The 25,731-nt window shown below is 44.7% G+C and overlaps 2 protein-coding genes across 2 annotated transcripts; both read left to right on the top strand.

Annotated features, from left to right (window-relative positions):
- Window positions 1-21,021: 21,021 nt before the first annotated feature.
- Window positions 21,022-21,393, top strand: CCR75_000056 (uncharacterized protein; the record flags this gene model as incomplete). The annotated part of the gene is made up of 1 exon (XM_067958164.1): window positions 21,022-21,393. The coding sequence occupies one exon, from the start codon at window positions 21,022-21,024 to the stop codon at window positions 21,391-21,393; it is 372 nt and encodes a 123-aa protein (XP_067816511.1).
- Window positions 21,394-23,479: 2,086 nt separating this feature from the next.
- On the top strand, window positions 23,480-24,813 carry CCR75_000057 (uncharacterized protein; the record flags this gene model as incomplete). Its single annotated transcript, XM_067958165.1, has 4 exons — window positions 23,480-23,949; window positions 24,023-24,339; window positions 24,366-24,781; window positions 24,805-24,813. The coding sequence occupies 4 exons, from the start codon at window positions 23,480-23,482 to the stop codon at window positions 24,811-24,813; spliced, it is 1,212 nt and encodes a 403-aa protein (XP_067816512.1).
- Between the last annotated feature and the right edge of the window lie 918 nt (window positions 24,814-25,731).

Genomic DNA, 25,731 nt, shown 5'->3' with positions numbered 1-25,731 from the left:
GCTACCAAAGGTAATTCAAAGGATTAGAATTCGGGAAAAGTAAAACTGTATAAATATATATTAGTTTCCTACGTTCAGATCTTTTATCTACTACTGAATTTATTATATTAATATCTAACTAAGTATGGCGCCTCCTTGCGAACCGCACAATCGTGTCTTATAACGATTGGCGGGGTTGATTTAGACTTAAATCAACCAGCCAATAGAAGCTAATATTTTATTGCATCAATATTATCCGATATGGAAATATTGAAACTATTTAAGCCAAAATTAATAAGGATAATAATTTTATACTTCTTTATTTATTCCCTCTTATAGGAACTAATGATTGTGTTATATCTCATATAAAATAATACTTATGTAATGGGACACCCCCTTACAGCTTTAGTATAGAGAAAAAGTAAATGAATTAAAACATTTTGTTCTACGTAACGATCTTTTACCTACTAACTTTCATATATAATAACTTACTATGCAAAGCGCCTTCTTGCTCAGCGTCCGATCGTGTTTTGTAACAACTGGCGGGGTTGATTTAAGCTGAAACCAACCAATCAACAAAACTAATGTCTTGTTCCCTCAATATTGCCAAATTTGTAATATTGAAAAGATAAGATCAAAATATTAAATATGTAAAATATCCTACTTCTATAGTAATTTTCTCTTGTAGAAAAAAATATTTATGGAACGAGACACCCCGTTACACCGCCCCTCTTGACCAACAGTCACTATGATGATTGATGTAGAGTGACATTGAGTACTAATGTGTGTCTTCTATATAAATTAGCACTTGGTGGTTCTTATTTTAATTCTAACTTTTTTCCGCAGCCCGTGATGTGGCCTGTGAGGCCGCAAAGCTGGCATCTACACAACTAAGTGTAGCTGCTAGTGATGCAAATGTTTCAGTAGACGCATGAGCGTCTACTGTGGAAAGATCGTCACCTCCTACTCCAATTGGAGTTGACTGATACGAGTCGGCGTCATCGCCCGACTCTTAAGGCCTGCGATATGCCCGCCGTCAAACCTTAGGGCTGATGTGACAACCACAGAGATAGTAACGACGTTTTTTAACTCGTCAGATCGTTTTGGTGCGAAGCCATCTTGTGATGACTCCATGGGCGACGATAATTCTGGTAATGCTAAAAAGCATCACTAGGTACGAAATGACCGTGAAGGTCGCTTCAAAAAGAGTGATTCTGATGGTCTTAGTGCGCATCACCAGGAAAGAAGTGATCTTAAAGATCACTTCGAGCATAATGTTAGCTCAAATGATATCATAAACTAATGGGAGAAGGACCGCAATGCGTTGACGTTCGCTTCCAAAAATATATTTTGATAGCCATCTACAGGCAACCTAATTCGTTGGTATTGTATGACCAACGACCGATACAACATCCGTTGACTCATCCAGGCTTTACAAGCCTGGTGGCGACGAAATTAAAATTCTTGATCGATGCCTTTTTTCGGCATCGATGATACGCTTGCAAGCGTGCAAAGGATGCAATCTGGGTGAAATTTGGAGCTAGGGATGTAATCATCACTGCAATCAATTTACTATATGTGCAACGGAGCTTCCTCGCTCCTTTAGTCAGAGGAAGCTTTAATGACTCAAAGAGTTACCAATTCTATAGAGCTAATAAGCCTAATAGCTCAAAGACTCGTATAAGCTCGTACAAGCTCGTATAGCTGAACGGGTCCTGAGCTAAGAGACACAGTGAAATCTATATTAAAGCAACTACACTATGGCATTCTACATTTAAATACAAATAAGTTCAGTTCTACGCTTGATCTTAAAGCGCGCCGTGTCTTCCTAACGCTTGCGTTGTGATCTGTGAGAGTACGAAGCCAACCTAAAGTACATACGCTCGGGCATTAGTTGCCACTTTGTTCTCCGAACTTCCGGTCGCCAAGTCTTTATACTGGTTGCTACAAAGCGTACTACCCATAAAAGAGAATTTAGGTGCAAGAAGGGTATTAACTCATAATGTGAGGTAAACTTGTACCACATTAACGGTCTTGACAATCGAAGTGTACCCCGTTATACCCTCCCCATCAGACTTTTGACACCTAGTGTCGACATTCGCCATCATTTCCTCTTTAAGGTCTGTAATTTAACAGCTAATCTTACGGTTGTGTTTTGCAGGCGTTTGTCTTATGACTTCTTCGGTTGAGTCACGGACTATTAGCTCCCTTCCTTGAAGACGATGTGGATATGATAGTCACACTCCATCTCAAAATAAGGTTGAGAAATCAAATGATAGAACGTGTCCCGGATATTTTGAATGCATTTTGAATGGCAGTGGGCCTAGAGCTCAAAATATGACGAACCCGCTCAAAGAAGAGCAATAGCAGGGGATCCACACAGAGGACCCAAGCTTGTCGTCGGACTGATGCCCTTGCGAAAGCAAAAGATCATAGCGAATATCGATTTACGCTACTTAGTGTGAACAATAGCTTTCGAGAGGTTGCGGGCCAACTTTTTGGCACTGTGTACCAAAAGGTCAAAGGCGAGAACGCCGGAGGAGCTTGCTTCACGCAATGCTCTCCGTGAGTAAACCTTATGCCACTGATCATGACACCACGTCAATATATTATGCTTTAACCAAGAACGAGGTAACTTTTTGTCCTTAATGAAGGAAATTTCGATCATTTACCATCTCACGAGTCGGAAACGATAATGAACTTTCGATAATTTAATGGGTCCATCGAGCCTGTCGCCTTGGAAATTATTGGTCGCTTTAATGTATGCCGATGCAACCGGCGTTCGTCTAGAATGAATAAATCACTCAGCTGAAACCCAAAGGTCGAATAAATGCAGCATATCGGCCAAGATACGAGACTTTACTAGCCAGCACTGTATTGCTTCGAGTGCACAAGCAAGCGCAGATCCAAGCCATAAAATGGTCAACGAGCCGTTTATCCCCAACTATAATCGTGGTAAGTGTTGTTCGACGTAAGTTGACCCTGAGGTGGCGCTTAAACACGTCAACGACGTAAGGGCATGAGAATGTTTATTTTCCGCGTGGAAGTGAAGGTGCCTTGATCGTCGAGCGACGTAGAGAGGGCCAAAACATCGGTGAAGACTTTTTTGTTTTTAAGCATGAGGTGCAACTTCTCCGTAAGAATCTTGCTCGAGCAAAAAAGCACCCTTGACGCAATTAAAAACCGCTATTGACGTTATAGCGTCATTAATATCGTTTAAAGTGCCAGCTGGACATCCTACTGAGGATGCAGCAATCTGCGGCACAGCCGCTGTCTCTAAGCAAGAGCCTTCCATATCACATGGAAGGATGGGCGATTTGGCCTAAACAAGCCAACGTTGATCGCTAAGTGTGCTTGCAGATGGCGTGGAAAGTTTACCTTGTAAGCTAGATCCTTCTTGACCATGACCGCAAATAGTTCAATAAAGCGCGGACGCAATTAGGTCTTAAAGACTGCACATACTACATTTATAGGGAGGTTTTCGCATTTAGCATGACTAGGTCACCGACCACATAAGAATCAAATACATGTTCTACCTATAGCATCCATTGATATTTTGTTTGTCATGGCTATCAGCCATTGTGCCACGAACATTTCGTGAGATGAGCCTTGTACTGGGAGAACGTGCGGAGACGCCCGATTTGAAATGTTGGACACGTACGCATTTTACAAGACACTGTTAGTGCACTATACGAAATTGGCCGATATACTTGGGCCTTGATCGCGTTGAGAGAATTTCGTTAACATTTTTCCTAACAGTAATGAGGTTGATATCAGCAAGAAATTTGGCAAAATCTCCCCTACCAAGCCCAAACCCATGTAGTAGTAGCGTAAACGGAACGTGTGGGTGAGTGAGGCCGTTGGAACGAAGCATAACCTGTAGAAGATTAAACAGCGTTATCAACGTAAACTCAACAACCGGGAGCATTATGCTCCAGTGCTTTGGAGTCTCTGCGCAAAACGCTTTTAATGACGCGGTTAGACGTTCGGTTTGATGGTCGCTATGCGGATAATTCGCTGTGGACATGTCCAATCTGATGCCAAGTACTTTAAAGGTCGGCTTTTAGAACGTCGCCGTGAAAGGGGTCCCTTTCGGAGACATAGCCACGACACATATGTTGTCGAAACACGCGATGATTAAGGTCTTACTGTACCTAAGTCATCAATGGTATCAGCACATTCGCTAAGTGAGCCATTTTGCTCAATTGCTCAACAAAGACTACACTTCCTTTGTTGCCGTCCGAATCTTTCGGGGGGCTAAACACAAAATCCTTTTTAATGGTCGCCCAACACCCTGTGGGTACAGCAAACAGGCAAGCAGTGCACTCGCACGTGCCGAGGGTAAACTTTGTTGTCATGTTTTGCATGTGGAGACAAAGGTACTGACCTATACATAGAATTCGGGCCACCAGTAGCTCTGGCTTAGTAAGCCGTAAGTATTTTCTCGACCGAGATGCTTACTCAATCAGTATAATGTAACTCGCAGAGGATTCATATTCCAATTCCTCATCATGAGAAACAACGATGCGAAGATGGTCCGCTGTATCAGCGCAATTGCACAAAAAGTCATTATCGATAGAGTATCGATATAACCTAACGCAATCGTGCCGACAATTTTAATGTCTGAGTAACTCGCAGAGGATTCGATATTCCAATTCCTCATCATGAGAAACAACGATGCGAAGATGGTCCGCTGCATCAGCGCAATTGCACAAAAAGTCATTATCGATAGAGTATCGATATAACCTAACGCAATCGTGCCGACAATTTTAATGTCTGAGTCTTAAAATTCATTGCTCATCAGATTTCGTAGCAAGGCTACACACTGTTCATCCTTGGGGTATGCCAAACCGATTAAGTCAGTGACTGGCGACACAAAAACACGAGCTCATAATCTGTTCTATATGATAACGCATCAGCCAAAACATCTTGCTTTCCAGCTCATAATTCACCTCGAAATTATAATTTGCCAAGTAAGAAAGTCATTTGATTCCCTCTCTGTAAGAGGTGAGACGACATAGTCGCATTGCGTAAATACGCATGATCTGTATTGATCATAAAGACTTAGAGCCAAGCATATGTACTCTAAACATGACAAGAGCATACTTCATAGCAAGTTGCTCTTTGTAAGAAAGTTGGGAGTCCTTTTGTGCAGCTTTAAGCTGTCTATACTCAAAAGCAATGATGCGTTCTCGTCTAGCAGCATCTTTTTGTAATAGCGCACTGCCAATGGCAAAGTCTGATGCGTCACAGACGACACTGAATGGTCGACCAGGATTAGACAGAGCCAAAATCGGGGATGGATGAGGCTATCTGTCCTGCTTTAAAGTTTCTTCTCGACGCTAATCCAGCACCAATCCGAATCCTGGTAAAAACTGACCGAGCAAAATTAGCGTAATTTCGCTATACTAGTGCAAGTAATTGACAAGGACAAGACACTTACGCAAGTTTCTGATTTTGCAAACCGGCTTATCAACTATGGCTCTTACCTTAGCTGGGTGTGCTCTAAGGCCTCGCTCCAATAAACCTTTCTATGAAGGAATCTCTTCTGCACAAATAATGCATTTAGATGCGTTAGCCCAAAACTTATTTGTGCGCTTATTACTCGATCACTGCTCGCAAATGGTCGATGTAGTTTCCACGTCCGACCGACCCTGCTCCGCACGACGATGGACAGCAATGAAATCAACATAAGTTTGTGCATAGTCTCGACGAGAACGGAACATCTGCGTCACTTGACGATTGAAAGTAACCGCGGCATTAGGAAGCCTTTAGAGCATTAGCAGACACTCCCACAGCATGTTGCTCGGGGTGCTAACTGCTCTAAAAGGGAAATTACTCGTTCGCATGTGAAGCGGATAATAACCGTTACTTAGTCAAGCACACTATACATTGTACACCCCACCTTATCGTTCTAACAAACATGCGCTCTAGCAATTAGTGTCTTTGATGGTATAGTAATAGCATTGAGCTAATTATAAGCAAGCACAATGTACCATCCATTTGGCTTCTGACACAAATCCTCGGTGTCAAATGGGGAGACTTACCCCTACGTACCATTTCAGTCTCGTACTTATTGCGATACAAATCGCCAATGACGTCACACTGTTCATTTCGTTACGGCCACTGTCGTGTAACATAGTACCGAATTACAAGAACCAAGTATCTGAAGACGTACACCTCTATCAGGAGGTTAAGCAGACGGTAAATTGTAACACACTACGTGTTGGGATTACTTCATTTAAAGTATGATTAAATTTAAAGGATCTTTAAGGATGGATGATCCACTTCGCGCACTAGATACAGCCTTTTGTGTCCTCAAGGATGGCTTGTCCAGAAGCGATGATGAATTCAGCTCAGTATCTCGTCGAATGACCACCATCTCAAATAAGTCACCAGCCTATAAGGCCTGGCCGATCTCGTCCACAAACATTTCGCTCAGTTGTAAACGAGTATACAACGATGGGAAAACCTCAAGGCTAACATCACTTTCAACTTTATCGATCTTACTATCGACAAGTGTATAAAGCGGTTTGCTAGTATTTCTATCTGACTTACCAGACGGTTCGTGTCTTGCAATTCCCGAATTTTTCCTCTGCTCCTTCGATGTCGATACCATACAGCTAATATAGGTCGAAATATTCGTGTTCGAAAGTTTAACAGGTTTTACAGCCTTCATTTGCTCTATACAAGAGCCGATGTCCAAGCCGACATCTTATGAAGAGTTATATAACTCAAACTCATTATCAATGGAACGTTTATGTGTCACGTCACGCATAAATGCTCCATTGATAATGGGTCTAGACCGGGATGCCTTGGCATATTGCTAACAGTGTACTCTTTTTGTGGCATTTCGGCCGACCTCACTCAGTGTACCATAACGTATCACTCCACGTGCATCTGAGAAATCACACCTTGATGACTCGGTCCTAGTCCACTATGCATTCAGTGATTCGTTAACGCAATGAATACTACTCAAGTAAATGCCGCTCCACTATTAAACAAAAAGCCATGCTCATGATAAATTGTTTCAAGATTCGAGTTAATTTGCTCATACATTCAATGTCCAGCACGCTGACAGACGTTGTCAGTGGCTCGCGCCAATAGCGCTTAAACAAAGATTGATTCATGACTCACAAAATTTTCACTTGAAACATTGCGCGTTGCGCCAAAGGTATCTATACCTCCAAGTAGTCCATGGCTTAGGGCGTTTAAGCTAGGTCATACCGAGGATGAGATCATTTCTCAAATCTAAATCGAGGACAAGATAGTATCCCATACTCTAAAAGTCCGAAACCTTTATGCCTACTTTCAATGGAACTATATGCATAGTGACACGAGTCCCAGTCGCTAAGCGAACAGACATCGAATCACCTTCATGCTTTTAAGCGCCAAAGCATATCGCTGATCCCTTTAAGGGAATAACATTGAGCATAATTGCAAGCCGCATTTGAGTCGATTAAAATTGACCATGGCTTGTCAAATCCCTTACAAGTCGTTATCGTGAGTTACAAGCGGGGCTTGTATTCACGTCCCGTGCCATTAAGCATAGAGCTGTTTGGGACTGGGCTCTGTTTATCCCCACCTCTTATATACTTCTTAGAGCCTAGTTCCTTCCCAGTATGGTGCGCCACCCCTACTGAGTTTCGGTATTGTGCCGCACGGTGCCAGAATTTTGGTATGAGATGGAATATGTGCTCTTTCGAGCTTCGTGCGGGTTGCGCAACGGACAAGCCGGTCGCAAGTGTCTAGTGCTCTCGCACATTAAACATTGAAGGATATGTCTATGTTTTTTACATAGCTTGTAGCTCTGCTTCTTCTTTCTCGGCGAGGTTATGGTCCATAGAGTCCGGTATATTAGACAAGACCAATCTACAGATGGTTACTAGAGCCACTTCTTGTAACGGGTCAAGCTGCATAGCAGCTATGAGAGCTCGCAACTTTTGGACATAGTCCTCCAGGGTCCTTCTAGCCTGACGGTTAGATAGGATAGCGATCGTACGCATTAATGCCTGATTTTAGGTGATGCAAACACGCAAGACAATAGCTGTTTCTGCGTGTCCTTGTTTGGTTGTGAAAACACGCGAGACAAAAGCTGTTTCAGAGTAGAGAGTGCGACGTTAACAGGCATGATACATATGATAGCTCACTCTTTGGGTCTCTAATACCGTGCTGAAAGGCGTCCAGGGATTGTCGCTGTTGCTCTGTTTATAGATAGGCCGATGTCCCAGACATTCCTACCTCACCGATCCAAAGAAGAAAAAAATTCCATCTTTGCCGCATATGTCCTAATATTCACGAAAAATGGGCGTTTCGAGGCTCTAATTCAGGTACAGGGATTTTCCGAGTTGGCATAGATGCCGCTAAGTGGTCATAGACTTGTCCAATAAAAGTGGACTCAAAAAAACTTCTAGCCTTTCATCAAGCATCTCTGGGCCCTGAGAAGGATATAATCCATTTGCTCAGGCCCAAACGAAGCTTTTAGCTTTTCAATCCAGCCATCGTGAGGTTGGGGATAGAATCCATTGTCACAGAAATTTTGCCTTACAAAGACTCATACGTAGATTTACTGCGACTACGAGGTGCAGCGGAGCTACATCCCCCCTTAAGTTAGAGGAGAGAGAGCGTGTCGACTCAAAGAACCACCTAAGATAAATAACTAATAGGGATAATACTCAAAGAGTCGTACAGGCTCGTATAGCTGCACGAGTCCTAGTTCGAAGGACTCAGTGGTTCATAGAACCAAGTGACAACAAGTGCCTGAGAGAATATACCTTACGTTGGCATAGTTCTCTGTGTAAAGGGGTGTATCGTTACATTAAATTAACACGTGTAGGTAATTAATATATTTAAAAAGTAGAGAATATTTGGAGAATATTACTTTACATGGTAATATTCTAAAAGCTTATCCATTGGTAGATATTCACCGTTATATTTTCTTTCTCCTCGGTTCAGTCAGCGCTGGACGCGCGAAAAGAGAAAGACAGATAAGACTTTATTACATGTTTTGTATTAGTTTATAATTAAGTTAGTATTAAGGAGATAGAACAGAAGAGCTTGATTATATTAATACAGTTTTTAAATAACCCTCTTTAAAGCAAGTGTTTTAAAGAGAGTCTTTCTCTGCACGTACTAGTGTACGTGAGTGACGTGAAGCAGTGCGAAGTGGACTTGTACTGAAGCAGTACAAGTCAGTAGTGTCCCGTTACACTCGGGTTATATTTGACCTTGCATAACGAGTCGAGGACATCGCAACGATCTCTCTTTGAGGTCCTTACCTCGTGAGATACTATTTTAAATTGAACATAAAGCCGATCACGTTCTAAATTCTACCTATCGGTGTGAGTTTGAGAGTTGTTATGCAAAAATATGATTCTTGTACGCCTAAAACAACGATCCTTTATTACTTACAAATCTGTGATATGCGGCGGGCATTCATCCGCAATGATCGGACAGGGTCATGCTCGTCTAACGTACGAGCAAATGCTCTGCTGCAGTGGTTGCGCCCCTAAAGTAACGTCGCCTTGCTATTATGCACCGATGAGATACTCAAACGACGATTTTTCGTACTCCACGAGGGCGCTTAGCTATTGTTTCTCTTAAGCCCCGCTGGGGCAATAATAATACACAAAATTTGTAGATTAACCTATACTTCACCCTACGTTGTTCCAGACTTGTCGTTTTCTAGCGACCATCACACACTGAGGCAAGGGCTACCTATTACTAGGCTTTTGGATTCATCCTCGGTCATTGGTCACTATTGACACTACTACCCGGTATTGTTCGGGACACAGTATCCGCTCCACCGTGCGTAACCGTTGAAGCCACGGTGTCTGTACGGCCGACAGTAGCAGTTGTCCCCCAAAATATACCATTTAATATGTATTAATTTTCGAAACGATGTTTCAACGATGCGCGATCGGCCAGCAACAGTTACAACTACACTATTTACCATAGCTTGGTATGAGTTAAGAGCGCACTAGTTCCGATGGATTAGCATTGCTCGTGTTTCTGAAGCGCAAGCATGTTGAGGTTGAGGTCGTACCTCTCCGGCACCGCCAACGCCTTGTCACTTAATAAATTTGAACAGCGAACGTAACAGGGCACCTTTCGCTAGCACTGATAACAGTACCAGACAATCTACACTGATTACAGTGAAGTTGGGATGCCTCGACTACTTCACGTACACGACGTGCAGAGAGAAATTCTGAGTAGATAAGAAGTCTTAGCTACTGAATGTTAATTCTTAGGCTTTAGGATGGGGACAAAATAAAAATTAAATAATATATTAAGTTCCTACGTCACGTTCTCCTATCCACAACTGACTTTATTATATTAATAACAAACTATGTAGGGCGCCTACTTGCGCACCGCACAATCGTGTCTTACGACGATTGACGGGGTTAATTTTAATTTCAATTAACAAATCAATAGAAATAATGTCTTATTGGGTCTGTATTACAAAATTTGGCAATATTGGAACTATAAACTCAAAATTAATAGAAGATTATAATTTTGTACTTCTATATTTATTTCCTCTCAAAAGATAAATTATAAATATTCCTCGTATAGGAAATAATATTCATGTTACGGGACACCCCGTCCCACCACACCCCTCAAGCAATATTCCACTTTAGTTACTGATGAAGAGTGACAGAGAGTACTATTATGTCTCCCTATCTGTAAATTAGCATTATTAATTATTATTTAAAATTCCAGTTTCATTGCATTATTGAATTTTATTCAAAACTTAATTCGTTCGCACATGGTATCAAAGCCCATGCGCGCAGCGTGCGAGGTCGCAAAGCACGCAGCTGCACAAATTAGTGCATATGCTAGCAATGCAAACGTTTCAGTAGACGCAGTAGCGTCTACTGTGGGGAATGCGTCACCTCCTACTCCAATTGAAGGTGATCACCTGCTAGTCCCATTGTAGGTGACTGGGCCGATTCACGTCATCGCCCGACCCGGTGGCAACTGTTAAGCCTCCGGATCAATCGGGGTAAAGAAGACTTGACGTCATCCTTCCCTTACATTTTTTAATAAAAGATGTATTAACAAAACTTTGTGTTAACAGATCGTTCATAATAACATTTTTATAACGATTTTGTAAAACAAATCCCATAAATATTTATGGTTTAATTGTCCAGGACAAGCATCAAGTTTTAATTAATTTTAAAATAAATGTATAGCTCAGTTGGTTAGAGCGCCGGTCTTTGAATCTGATGGTCTTGGGTTCAAATTTCAATATATTCGTAAGCCTGTATTAAGGTGAAAAAAGAGAGCGTTGGTAAAAATAAAAGGTATTTGAAAAATAGAAAAATTTAAAATTGTTCTAAAGGGCTTAACATAAAGATTGTTTTAATTCCCTCTCCATTTCGGATAGTATTTATGGTACTACATTTTTCTGTGAACAGGTTTCATGGTATTCATGTTTCATGCATACAACTTTCAAAAATATTGGAGGCTTACAGATAATCCTACACTAATGGCCGGCTTTTGACCTTCACTAATGATTCCGTTTCTAAGAAAATTTGACTATTCGTGATTGAAATTACATTATAAATTGATATTTTTTATTCAAAAATAATTCAAATTAGAACAAAATGTTTTATAATAATTATTAAACATTTTGTTCTAATTTTGAATTATTTCTTGGTCACGTCCATTAAACGTTCTAGGTCTAATGTGACAACTATTAAAAAGATGGTGAGATTGATTCAATTGTCGGATATCTTTGGTGAGGATTCATCTTGTAATTACTCCAGGGACGATGATAAATCTGGTGATATCAGAATCCATCAACAGGAACAAAGTTATCGTAAGGCCACTTCGGTAAGCATGCTATTGGAGGTGTTAGTATGCATCACCAGAAACGGTGTGATTCTAAGGATCACTCCGAGAGTAATCTTATCGTTAACCTTAACATGAAATCAAAGGGAGAGGGACCGCAGTGCTTTGCGGAAGAAGCCTTGGTAGCCCTCTAAGGGCTACCTTACTCGTTGTCTGGAATGACTAACGATCGGTATCACATTCCGTTATTCAATATATGCAGGATCCACAAATCTGGTGAGACCGAAAAAGGATTCTAAATCGATGCCTGCGGGCAAAGAATGTCTCTCATTTGGTACACGATGCATGGCTTGACAATCTGGATGCTTTCCGTGACCGGTTCACAAAACGATCCGTAGTCGGTTCACGCTACAAGCTGCACCGTTTGTCAAGAGGCAGGGATACCTTGCCTCTCGAGGAGACTCATGTCCATGATGTTTAAAGGGAGAGGTCATGCCCCTGAGGTTACATTTATATAAAATATGATATTTAAACATTACTTAATTAACATAAAATGTATTTCCGAATTATACAAAATTCTAAATACTTTAGCGTCCTACTGCTGTGTAATCATGTAAAACTTGTTAGCTTTTGTAGCTTTTTCATGATCCCCGCGGGAAATATAAACGTTACATCTGGAATCACGGTCAATCTTCTAATTTTGACTTGGAATAATCCCATTTGACGATCTCCGATGTAGTGAGCCACGTGAGAGACCGGAAAAAATAGCAAATTTCAAGGTTGGAGAATATCATGAACTTAAGTAGATGTGAGGGTTTGCTGCAACGAAGTGTCCCGTTACAGAAATGTTATTATCTTTAAGAGGAATAATTCATATTATTTTCTATGGGAGGAAATAAATACAGAAGTACAAATCATAATCTTTATTAATTTTGAGTTATTAGTTCCAATATTTACCAATTTTTGTAATATGGATGCAATAATACATTCGTTCTGTTAATTAATTAACTTAAGTTTAAATCAACCCCACCAATAGTCATAAGACACGATTGTGCGGTGCGCAAGTAGGCGCCATACATAGTTTGCTATTAATATGATAAAGTCAGTTGTAAATAGAAGATCGTTGCATAGTTAATACAATTTTACTTTCTCCCATTATAAAGCCTCAGAATTAACATTTAGTAGCTGAGACTACCTAGCTGCTCAGAATCTCCCTCTGCACGTCGTGTACGTGAAGTATTGGAGACACCCAACCTTGACTGTAATTAGTGTAGGTTGTCTAGTATACTAGCGAAAGGTGCCACTTTGTAGTCCGTTCAACGGCCCACGCGCGTCTCATCCAACAAGGACATGTTGGGTGAAGAAGGAGGGAGTTTCTGAGCCCGTCAAGAAGGCTATCACGCAACGCATGAGCGATTCACTCATGTGACCTTAAGTAGAGAGCGATCAAACGCATGAGTTTGATCGTAGGCGGGCCAGCCGTTGTCGCAATGCTGTTCACTCTGAACGCAGATGAACAACATGAGTTCATACAGCATAAACTCGACGGGGCCCCAAAAACTAGCCTTGCTTCACCAGCAAAATTCTTAACACGCGGAGGTGTTGAGAGAACAGTTAGAACTGTTGAGACAGCAGCATTCACTTGCTGCTAGCGGCAGCCGCATTCGCGTCGACCCGAATGCTTAAAGATAGAGAATATCTCAGTTTAAGGCAGTCGAAGGCGACTCCCTTTTAAAATGGCTCGTCGAACTAGACGATGCAATAAAAGCTCGCCACATCGATGACGATGCGACGAAAGTGAAATTTGGCATGTCTAACTTAACCGGACGTGCCAAATCTTCGGCCTTAGGGCTCAAGCTTCACGACTCATAGTTTTTTTTGGGTCATATAAGGTCTTTAAGACCCAGCTCAGGCAACATTTGAGCCGCCACGTGCCAAATTCAGTGCTAGAGCCGAGCTCCTGGATTCGAAGCAGGGCAAGCGTGATCTTCACGCTTATGCCCAACATACACGGTTGCTAGTAAGCTGTATCGTGAGTCATCTAATAGATGCACAAATACAGGAAACCTTATTCATTAAAGGTCTCAGTTACCTGTGTTTGTGCATCTATTGGTAAGTCTTGACAGGACCGACTTCATGTTCATTAAAGTCTTGCAGACGGTCCTGTGAAGACTCACCTGATCCGCCTTGAATTGAGACACTAGACCACGGGATCTTCGTAGCGGAACAAGAGGTCTTTCTCTTGGGAGAAGACCATTCTTTGTTTATACGGACCATGCGTCTTCCCGCACGGTCGTAAATAGTCCACACCTCTCGCAAAGAATGGCGAGATGGTTGTCTTTCTTCGCGGAGTATAATTTCTCCGGGAGTATAAACCAGGACGACTTAAAATCATCGTTGATGCCCTTTCGCGCCCGCCCGATTTTGAGCCGGTTGCGCACATCAACAGTGAGGATAAGCCCACTTGCAACAATAAGTGTTCCGTCGTCAACATTACTCGACGACGTTAGAAGAGCTTATCAAGAAGATAAGGCTCTTAAAGGGTTGATGGATTACCTTAAAAGTCCATCCCAACAATTCTTGAATGGATTGTCGAAATTGTATCAGATCGATAAACAACACGAAATAGTTTACTGTATTATACAGTCATTGCTGGCGACACAACTCGTGTCGTCATTCCCACTCATAATAATTAGCGTTACGTATCATGTATGAGTGCCATGATGTACCAATAAGTCGGCATCGTGGACGTGAGAAAACTTATCTCACGATAAGCCGCAACTTTTACTGGTCACAATAGTATGAATTCGTCCGCAAGTACATACGTGCTGGCGAAGTTTGTCATTGCGTGAAGCCCAGTGCTTCATTCCGTCCTCTGTTACAATCTCCGCCTGTTCCGACAGTGTTGGTAATCCGTATCTATGGACTTCGTCGAAGGTATCCCGAAAGCACATACAAGAATTCTGGGATATTTGTGTTTGTTAATCGTTTCACGAAGATAGTACATCTTGCTGCAGTCCTGGAGTCGACCACAGCCAAAGACTGTGCTCGTACACGATATTTCGACTCCATGAGTTACCCCGCGAGCTGATCTCGGCTTAAGACCTCAGATCACAGCGGAGTTTTGGCAATGTGTGTTCAAATCTCTTGGAACACAGTTGAAAATGTCAGCTTTTGACCATCCTGAAACAGACGGTTAAACAGAACGTGCAAATCATATTCTCGCACAGATACTTCGCGGATACGTCCACCCTTTTTCGAGTTGGAGCGAGTCCTTGCCTATGATAAAATTTGCCATAAACAATTCAGTGTATGCTTCTACAAAGCATACATCAGATCTGTAAATGCAATTTCTCGAGATTATAGATGTCAAATTTGTGTCTCACCCCCGGATGCCGAACCAGATTGCAAGTGCAGCGCTTGAATAAAGTAGCAGACAATGTGTTGTTGACTGTCTCATATTGCTTGAGTGGCAACGAGTGTGAGGTCAGTGTACGACCTTAGGTCAAATCAACTCTGGGTCCAAAAACTAGAAATCAACAATCGGTATGTGAAACCAACAGTGTCTGGATGCTAAAAGCACATCTCTGACTCCGCCAAGGGTCTCGAACAGGCTTCTGAGTTGGGAGATTCTGTGAAAGTCAGTAGGTTCGGACAGGTTTTAGGTACAGGACTATTTGGTCTGGATTGCAGTTGCCCTTAAAAAGATAGCCTGGGAAGGTTCTATTGCAATATGTTGTCTTTAGCTCAATGTAGGCGATGCCATTCGGAATTAGTAAGATTTTAATCGGCTGCAACAGTATGTGTTTACTGACTTTAATAACGATGCTGACAGACTCAGCATCAAAAACAATAATACTAGTGAGAACAATAATGCTCTCACTAAAGGGGAGAATGACATCTCCGCAGTGCGAACCGGTCGCACTGAAGACACAAATAAAACCGAGTCAGCAGGAGAATTTCTGCTGGCTGGAGAACAGTACCTGGTGTATGTGGCAGAGCGTCGGTTTTATTAGAGCAAAATGTGCTAGATTGCTTATGCAAGTCTGCCCCAGCAGACGTTAAGATAGCAATGTTGAGTCGACTGCGTTCGCAGCGAATTAGTTTTCTTGTACAAGCTGCCGAGCTTGTTGCTTTTGCAATCGATTTTGAAATAAGTGCAAGCAAGCCGAAAAGTGAATTCGGAAGTGGTCGAAGCGGACGACCAAGGAGCGGTCAACCAAGTCGATACTATGGTGTTACACGAAGGAAGGGATCAAAGAGATCACGGAAGCAGATATGTCGCACGAGTCATAGGGACTGAGCGGCGCACATGCTATGGATGTGGCGAGACTGGTCACATTGAATCCAAGTACCCTAAACAGAGAGGTGGAGAAAACGCGACATCCAACCAAGTCGCGTTAGCCATTGGGACTGATACAGACGCTGAGTCCAACTCGTGGATCCTTGACAGCGGATCAAGCTTGCACCTTGTTAAAGATGTAGGTCTATTTTGCTGAGCATCTATCTGATTATCAGATACGATATTCTCAAAGAGGGCGGTGAGCATCTCAGGCGAGAAGAAAGCCAAAGCTACGTGGTGTTGCCATGTTTAGTACAGTCCACGGCATCCTTTTATCTTTTCCTTTTGACGCCCGATTTTCAACTTTGCTTACTTGACGTCTATCTCAACAGACTTAGAGAACGGGGCGATTTTGATGTAATCCTTGCCTTTGTCTGTGCGCAGCACATGAACTCGGAAATTAATTCTCTTTTCGAAGTATAGCTGGAAGTGTTCAAAATTCTTGGTCCGTCAAGCGAACAAAATGGAGACTTTTAAAATGATTCGCCGCAATAACGTCTTAACGATAGGCGTTATAGGCGAGCAAACGAAGGACGCGCGAGTTAAAAAACTTAACGCAGCCATTCAACAAGGTCACGATGTGACCAACAATTAAAATTGGACACAACACTTCTTGAGTTAAACCAAAGGTAGGTCACATTAGTTACGATACCGTTGAGCGCATGGCAGACTCTGCGGGCTTAGGCATCCATATAATCATTCGAGCAAGGCCAAATTGCCTGACCTGTGCGCAGGGCAAGCAGAGCAAGAATAATTAGTCCAAAAAAGACACAGACAAGAACGCACCAAATGACAAGCTTGGTGGCGTAATCGGCAGTGACATCAAAGGACTCATGACCCCACAAGACCGGCGAGGTAATCGTTACCTCATCAACTTTGTGGAATTTTTAAAAAACACGTACTTGTATCTGTAACAAAGAATAATATCGAGGCCTGTTCAAGTGGTCTTCCCCTATATTTTTGAGGTGACGCTGTCAAGTACGCGACATATGTGCTGAATCGTACCCATGCAGAGCACACCCGAACCGATCACAGCCGTTGGACTTGTTAACGGCCACAATATCAAACATATATTGTCGCATTCAGCAGCCTGTGTTCGACTTCTCGAACCCCAAAAAAGAAAACATGGAGTTCGAGGTCCCAGGATGGAGTGATTATCGGCGAAAACGACGAAACGACAGGATTCAAACTTTATTGTCAAAAGAGAGATTTGTCATCACTTCGCAGCACATTCGCAATGTTGAGACGCTCACCAGTGAGCAGAACGCACAGCTGCAGGCCAGCTGGAACATGAAGATCCTATGCTTCGGCGTACTGTAATGGCTCGTGACGAAGCCGTATAGCAGAAGGGGTCAACAGCAGTTCTGCCGTCTCAAGTGACTACTCCGAGTCACTTGACGTCAAAAAGAAGAAGAGTTTGGACAAGACAAGCATCACAAAATTTTGTTAAACTCGCGGCTCTAAAAAGAGACCAACGATGTTTGAGTCGCTTTGCCAGGATGGCAAGCGAGAAGAGGCAACCGCTCCTTTAGCTAACAACGCGCTCGTGAAGACTGAGGGATTCAAGTTGAACTCGCCTTCGAGCCGCGATTTTGACAAAACTTTATAATGCACCCGAATCCACTAGGAGGGTCATCACCTGGCCATAGCCTCGTATGTAGGCGGGCACGTCGTAATTCGGCCACGCTCTACACACTCTAGCACAGCGAGGAAGCCGTTTAACTAGCTTCTCTTGCGTGCAGTGAGGTAGTTGTGGTGGGCGCGTTAGCGACCTTACCCAACGCACTACGTACTTTAGTTAAGTATCGTCACGGGAGCGGTAATCCGGCTCCTCGTGCGCACTTTCAAAGTAGGAAGTAGTTTTCAGACTGATTTATATTTAATCGTATTATATATAAATACCTATTTTACCAATTAAAATGTCATCTCTATAGGTAACACTTAATATGTATTGCGAGCGTATCTTTCTAGATACCTCGCGTAACGGATGACGCTAGCCGTAATCATGGATGACGCTAGGCGTCATCTTTCCTAATGTGAATGTACCTATGTGCATCACTTACACAAGGGTTGGTCACAAATGTGAACCACACCCGAGTGCTGGGTCTTATTACTTTAATTTAGTAATTGACCACCCCTTAAGCACACCAAGTGTAATTAACGGGGACTGTGTAACATTAGGGCAACTTTAGCCCTTACATCGTACTTGAGCGCTATAATCAGCAGGGTTAAGCCCCGAAATTTCGAGACCTCAGGGGCTATGCTACCCATTCGTTTATTCCGAAACAACAAAGAAATCGGCGGTGAAAAACAACCCAGTCCATTGCGAAAATCCATCAAATACTTTTGAGACGTTGCCTGCAGAAGAAACGACGCAAGTGTGTATAGAAACTCGCAATATGGGTAGCAACCAAATACCGTTTGACCGTGTAACCACGACCACACTTCAAGATCCCGAAAATCATTGCGAGGCGGTATAGGGGCCTCGAGTCAAATAGTGGGAGAAGGCGATGCGCAAAGAGATTGAAGCATCGGAACAAAATGAAACTTAAGAAGTGATCCAAAAGCCGCGTGACGCAAGGTTGCTTCATAGTAAATGGGTGTATAAATCAAAAATGCACGCTGACGGCACGATCGAACAGTGCAAGGCGAGGCAGATGGCGCGTGGAGATGAGCAATAATATGGTGTTTATTATAACCTACACTTTCTCTGCTGTGATGTAAACGGTGTCCGGAAAGCTATTTTTGCAGTCTCACGAAGAGTACCTGCTCGACACGGGGATTTGCCGGGTTCTTACGTTAAAGCCGAAAAAGAAGAAGGGTTGGAATAATGCTGCAATTCCGCAAGGGATGCAAAATTGATGCCACGTTGTTGGAGCATTTCGCGTGCGGGACAAAAATCAGCTTGCTTTGAGACTAAAGAAGGGGTCGTACGGCCTTAAACAATCGGAATGGCTGTGGAACTTGATGCTTTACAACATCCTAATTCTAGGGGCTTCTGCCAGTGCTATACTGATAGTTGTTTATACATTAAGTCTGAAAGCGATGGAAAAATTCTCGTAGTATCTACGTGGGTGACGTGCTAGTTACGGGTACAAATCCGGGGATGGTCGAAGATTTCTTGAACGATATGCGAGTTGTTGAGCTAACGAACTTCGGTGTCGTGACCAAGTTCCTCCGTATTGTATTCAGCTACAAGGACGAGACGAAATGGATACTCGACCAAGAAACTGTTATCGGTGAGATGCTTGACAAGTTTGGACTACCCGGTTAGTGTTGATCAGTGGAGAAGACGGAGTTGCAGAAGGTGCGCTGCTTTTGACTAGTGGAAAAGGATCACCAAGCAGACCGACTATTCAGACGATTCAGTCTTTTGTCGGCAATTTGCTATGGATAGCTCGGTGCACGCGGCCTGATATAGCTTTTTTGCAGTGCACCGAGTGACTCGGCGTTCGCACGCGCCGAGTGAAGGCGTTTGGCGTCTAGCAAAGAATATTGCTAAGTATCTAGAAGGTACGAGAAATCTTAAGTGCAAAATGCAAGGAATACTGCGGTGATGAAAGAAGATGGCGTGCTGGTCGAGGCGTTCAGCGACGCCGACTTCGCTGCAGAAAAAACTGATCGGAAGTCAGTCAGTGGTGGTGTAATGATGGTCGGCCGCATGGTCGTCGGGTGGATGTGCAAAACGCAAAAGTGTGTCGCACTATTCCTGATGGAAGCCGAGTTTATGACGGCTTCACAAACGGCGACCGAGATAATGGGTATCGTGGAATTGCTTCACGGAATTGGTGTACCAATTCAGCCGAGTTTGATTCTACACATGGATAATCAAGCAGCAATCGCTTAGTTCCAAGGGGAAGATACCTCAACGCGAGTAAAGCTTATCGAATTGCGGTACAATTTCATCAAGGATTTATAGAGAAAGGGGTGCTGAAAGGTTGATTATTGCGAGTAAAAGAACATGCGTGCGGACATCCTGACCAAGACCCTCCCAGCGCCACGACTCAAAGAGCTACGCGGACTTGTGATGCTCATCGGGTAAGCACGTCCTCAAGTCAAGGAGTGTTAAAACTATGCGACTATTCGTGTGAAAGGGCGCGAGTGAAAGTGAAATTAATGCAGAAAGACGAAACGTAACTGACAGCAAAATGAGCTAGATAACACAATGGCAAATACATTTAGTTCTCAACCATCCATATCAATAGCTACAAAATTGACAACTGTTATCAGTACTAGAAAGGTATATTAAAACTTTTTGTTGGCTTATTTTGCTCAATGCTGCGACGCCACAAATTCGTTCCAAAAGTTTGTGTTTGCTCTAGCAGCTTCTCGTGAAGTATTCAAACGCACTCTTCAAATCGCCGTGCACGGAGCAGAGATTTAACTGAGGACCCGGGCTAGCCTTAGTTAGTCCGTTAAAGCGAGCGCGTCACCAGCCGCGGCGGGTGGTGATCAAGGCGAGATGGACGGCACCTTTGGATGGGTAGGGGGGGGCAGCTCCACAAGAGCTATATTCTCCAGACCCGGGGGGCAGTGGGCAGGGGGCGGGACACTCGACTCCGCGCCGTGGGGATAGAGACGATGGGTCTCCTAGCCGCAGCCCGCAGATACTGAACGAATCCTATGGAGTTGTTCTTAATACCGGGTAGGACGGCGATCAAGGGGCTCATCCACGTGAGTTGGTAGAAAATCCTCCCAGTGCGGATAATAGGGCGGACTGGGAGAGGTCTGCACAGTTGAGCGGCCCAAAGACGACAGGGCCAAGCGAGAAGGGGAGGTCAGACTCAAGGGGTCTAAACCCCAGGCGATTGGCCGCCGGCGGTGTAGGTGCGGGGGGGGCTTTAACTCCACAGCAGAGCGTGGACGTGACGAATCCTAGCGGGCCAGTGATCGTTAAACCTCTGGAAATGAGTGACGAGCAGATATTTGCGGCGGTGACGGCGGAACTTCGAGCCGCTCCAGAGGCGGTTCAACGGGAGGCGTGGAAAGCCACTGTGGCAGCTTTATTTGCGGCTGAGTTGGAGGCGCTAAACATTACCACACGATCGGGTACCGACGACGAAGCAGCGGTATCCCAAGTTGAAAGGGGCCGAGTCGGCTCAGTTCCTAGGATTTTTAAAGAAGTCAGCGTCGTGGATGGCTGCATTTATGCCGAATGGTGTAAGCACGCCCGGGGTATATGTCGGGATCTGTACAACTCTTCCTGGTCTTTATCGACCATTCTCGAGAGTAGGACCAGCAAAGTCAAGTGGGCAAGGAAACCTGTGCTAAATGAATAGGCAGCAAAAGTAACGGGCAGTCGATCCTCAGGTCAATCTGCTGACACGGGCCCACGGACTGAAAACTACCAAATGTTTATTTTTAATCCATCCAAGTATTCGGCGGAAGAAATCGAACGGCTGAGGATAATATGTGCATCCCCAGGTCGTGACAGATCGGGTCCGTGCCTCCAAACTGACACCGAAGATGAGTGGAAGGTTATTCAGGGGTTGGCAGAGGGCCACATCGTCAGCCGGGGTCTGCCACGTTTTTTCAAGAAAATTTTCACTGCGAAGGACCGCTTGCGGTTCCAGACAACAGTTCAGATACAGTTGGAGGGCGAATTGTCCTTTTCTCTCGTTGGTGCTTGGACTATCACAACCAGCCGACAGCATACTCAAGCGTTGAAGGAAGACATTTTACTGGCTGCAGAAGGATTAAAAGTGAACCTAGGGGACCTTCATATGATGCTGAGTCAAGTTAAGACTATAAGTTACAACAAGGGTCAACGGTCAATCCATTTATTTTTCTTTACCCGTACTGCGGCGAAGAAATTCCAGCGCACCGTTGTCCCGTTCAGACGCCGTTTGTATCAGCTTTATAATCCTCATGCTCCGAGCGCGGGATCAGTATGGAACCGACAGATTGGATGCGACGGCACCAGATTAACGACTGTAACAGAATACAACGTATTGCTGTATAACGTCACACGTGTTATGGACATCGGGCGGCTTACTGCATTTTCACAGAACATATTAGTGCTCAGGTGGAGCTGGAGAACTTGGACGCGTGTACACCCAACTCTCGCACCTCCACGGTATGGAAATTAACGGTCCAGTTGGCCGGTTGCCCCGAGTTTCTTCGTGGCATCGTGCGCATCGGATGGTATGGGACCTATATCGTTCTTAAGCATCCTGAGGTGGGGTGGCGGCTGCAGTGCTTGAGGTGCGGGTCTCTTGGCCACCCCATATCAAGATGTGGTTATTCCGCCGGACAATTACAGTGTTCGGGGTGTGTGCTGGCCCTTGAGGATCTCGCTGTCCATTTCACAGCTTCGAAGAAATGAAGGATGTGGCAATGACGGAAGTGTATCAACATCACGGCCAAATGGACCACGCTAGCGACTGTATTCAGCGATGTATATACGTCCTTGAATTGGCGTGGACTGACGAATCAACGGATCTGCCTACAGAACCAGGCGGATAGGGTGGCAGAATTGTCGGTAATCCACGCGAGGTGGACGTCCATGTGACAGAAAAAGGTCTCGCTCCTACCATTTCTACAAGTGTCCAGGATGTCAGCTCACGCATCAGCGGCGGGGCGGCATCTCATCCGGTGCTCTTGGCGAGTCCAGATGGCGTACCCATCCCAGCTCCGAAACCGCTCGGGGTCACGCTGTCCCGTCGAGGTCGTACGAACCGTCGTGGAACCGTTAAAGCGATTACTACCCGTCGGGCTACTGGGTCCACCAGTTCGCAGCCCTCGCAGATCCTGATGAGAAGTTGTGTGGATCAGGAAGGACGGGGACGGCGAACATTACTCCGCGGAGTGATGAGGAGAGGTTTGCCACGCGAGAAGTGGAACCATTATCTGCGCCTGTTCATAGTCCTGAGATGCAGCTATGCATTCTTCAATGCCCACCACCACAAGTGCCGAGTACGCCGCAATTGGAAGCTTTGAAGCAAAAGGAACGTGCTTAAGTACGAAGCCTGCTTCAGGAAGCGGACAGCCTAAAAGAGCAGCTGATGGAGATGCCCGCTGAGACCGAATTGGCATCAGTTACGGAAGATTCGATTTTACAAGTGTTGCGGTTGCAGCACATCGCAACGCCGGCGCCATGGAATTGTCTGGCGCTTGCGGTGGTACAAGCACTGGCTAACGACGACTAGCGCAAGAAGAGACAATTCTGAATAGGGCTGCGACGTGTGTGAAACGGGGGTTTAAAAACACAGGTTAACTACACATGACGGATCAATTTGACCATGCGGAGCGGCTGAAAACCCTGGTAAATGTACAGCGAGGATGGATGGCAATGTTCATTGAAGAGTCTACCAAACAATTTAAATGGTATCTGGAAGAATACGCGGCCAGCACCACGATAGGGTAATGCCAAATGATCACTATAACTGGGGCGGAAGCGCCATGCTTCTTACGGCAGCCAATTTTTTGCAACGAGATTACGTGATCGGGCAGCCAAGCGATATTCCCCACCCATGGAACTGCTGCCTATATAGGCCAAGCTCGATGTCTAAGGCCAAGAAGGTGATTGAGACAGGGGAGCAGCTCATCTTGACTGTATCAGAATGTGTCGAGATGATAGCGACAGCCGAAAGAGCGGACCCAATAAATTTCCCTCTTACACTCCGGTACATAGACCGTCACTATTCGGCCTACATTCACTGCACGCTACCCGGTCCGCACGACTCTGGGGTCTTGGCTGATGATGGCAGCAGTGAGATTATGGATATTTCACAAGATGAGATCAGTGATGATGTGATGAAAGGAGAAGACGATGGTCTGGCAGGGGTGCTTGGTGCTGCAAGTCGGTCACCTGGGGAGAGTGACATCAACGAGTTGTGATTAGACTAGCAGTCGGTGACATGACGTAAACGTTGCGCCAAGATATTCAGTTGATTGTCCGTTGCTCAGCGTCGTCCCGGTATCCCGCACTTATCGAGTTCCTAGTGAATACGGTGGCAGCCAGCTCTGCGGACTCCCAGCTCCGCTTAATGACGAAAAATCTTCTGCAGACCAGCCCGGCGGAAACTCGGCGGCTGCAACTGGACTGATACAATGGCAATTTTCGGCGGCCGAGTGGGCGGCGCTTTACGACGTTCGAGTTGGTAACACGGAACTCCAACAGTTGCAAGGTCCCGGTCCCAGCACTAAAATTCGGAAGAATATCCTAGCGGACGGTAGTGCAGACACCGTCCTACACAATTGCTACCAGGACTGCCATCGCCGGGGTATACGTATTCAAGTATCGATCCAGTGCAGGCGTTGGTGGAGCAGTCCGGGGATAGTGGCCATACCAGTCTAGTAATTCGTCACCAGTCCACGATACTGGTCACTCAACGTGGTCAGAGAGCTAAGCAGCCGGTGCCGCGTGACGGCGGGCGGTCCAGCACATTACACATAGAAGGAGCGAGGTCCCGGCAGGACATGTGGCAAGAATTTGAGTCGGAGTGGCTGAGGACAGCACTTAGTGGGTTCCCAACGGTGGGGTCCAGTTACATTAACTGGAACAAGGTGGCCCAAATGGAACTTCGGCGTCTTCTCACTATGGTACGATGTTTCCCATATAACAGCCAACTCCTGCAGGTTTTAAGCGATGAAACCCTCGTGGCGTGGTCCGCGGTATGGCGCCAAGAATGTATGTATGATCGTCTCGCCGTGTATCGAGACCGGGTGTCTGACCATGTCACCAAAAGATGGCTTGAGGATTGGAAGGAAGAACTTCGCGCCAAATAGCCCGGTCTTCACTGGCACCTCTCATCGATAGTTCGGATGATACCGTAAAAAAGAATTCTTCCTCTGCACGTACTAAGTGTACGTGAAATAACTTAGGGCACCACTCGCAGCTGAAGCAGTGCGAAGTGGACTTGTACTGAAGCAGTGGAAGGTGATGATCCGATAATATACGCGATTTTAAAACACTTGCTTTAAATAGGGTTGAAAGTGCACGAAACCAAGCCGCTTCGAAACGGATCGTCGATCCGGTCGACAGGCGATAAAGAGCCACTCGTAGAATGTCTCGACACTAGTTTTTTTAACCTTTGTTTTAATTTCGCCAAGCTTAAGGCCAAAGTTTGGCGAAATTGAAACGAAGCTCAGACCCTAGAATCTGAACGGACAGGAACCTGCTCGAGCCTTTCGAACGCGTAGAGAAAGCGTACTGAAAAAGACAAAACAAATGAGTCCTATACTAATGTCGCCTGTTTACACTCCAATACTAATGTCGTTTATGTGCTGTGACTTACAACATAAGGAAGTAGCTCACAGTGCTACTTCTGTCGCGGAAGCCGTGGAATAGGTTGTCAGTCCGCTTTAACAATACTTTAGCCCGTTACATCAAAGGTCTGTTAAATCGTCCATAGCCGGGCCATGAACGGAAAGACGGACGTGAAAGTTAAGGGTCAAGTCTTGCGACCGACCTCGGATCTTTGTGTTGTCCAAGCGAAGAGTCGTGGGCATCTGGGCCATGCTGTCCAATTTGGACAGAGATGCCCTCCATTCAGCCATCGCCAAGTTCATACAACTTGAACTTGCCGAGATGAAGGAGAAGCTGATTGTCAGCGTTCGTTTAAAGGTATCAAGCAAAGCTTGATGCAATCGCCCATCTTGGAGAAATTGATCCA

The sequence above is a fragment of the Bremia lactucae genome, linkage group LG4, assembly GCF_004359215.1.
Source record: "Bremia lactucae strain SF5 linkage group LG4, whole genome shotgun sequence".
Lineage (NCBI taxonomy): Eukaryota > Oomycota > Peronosporomycetes > Peronosporales > Peronosporaceae > Bremia > Bremia lactucae.
The sequence above is the reverse complement of the archived record's forward strand: the minus strand, read 5'-3'. Positions and strand labels throughout refer to the sequence as shown.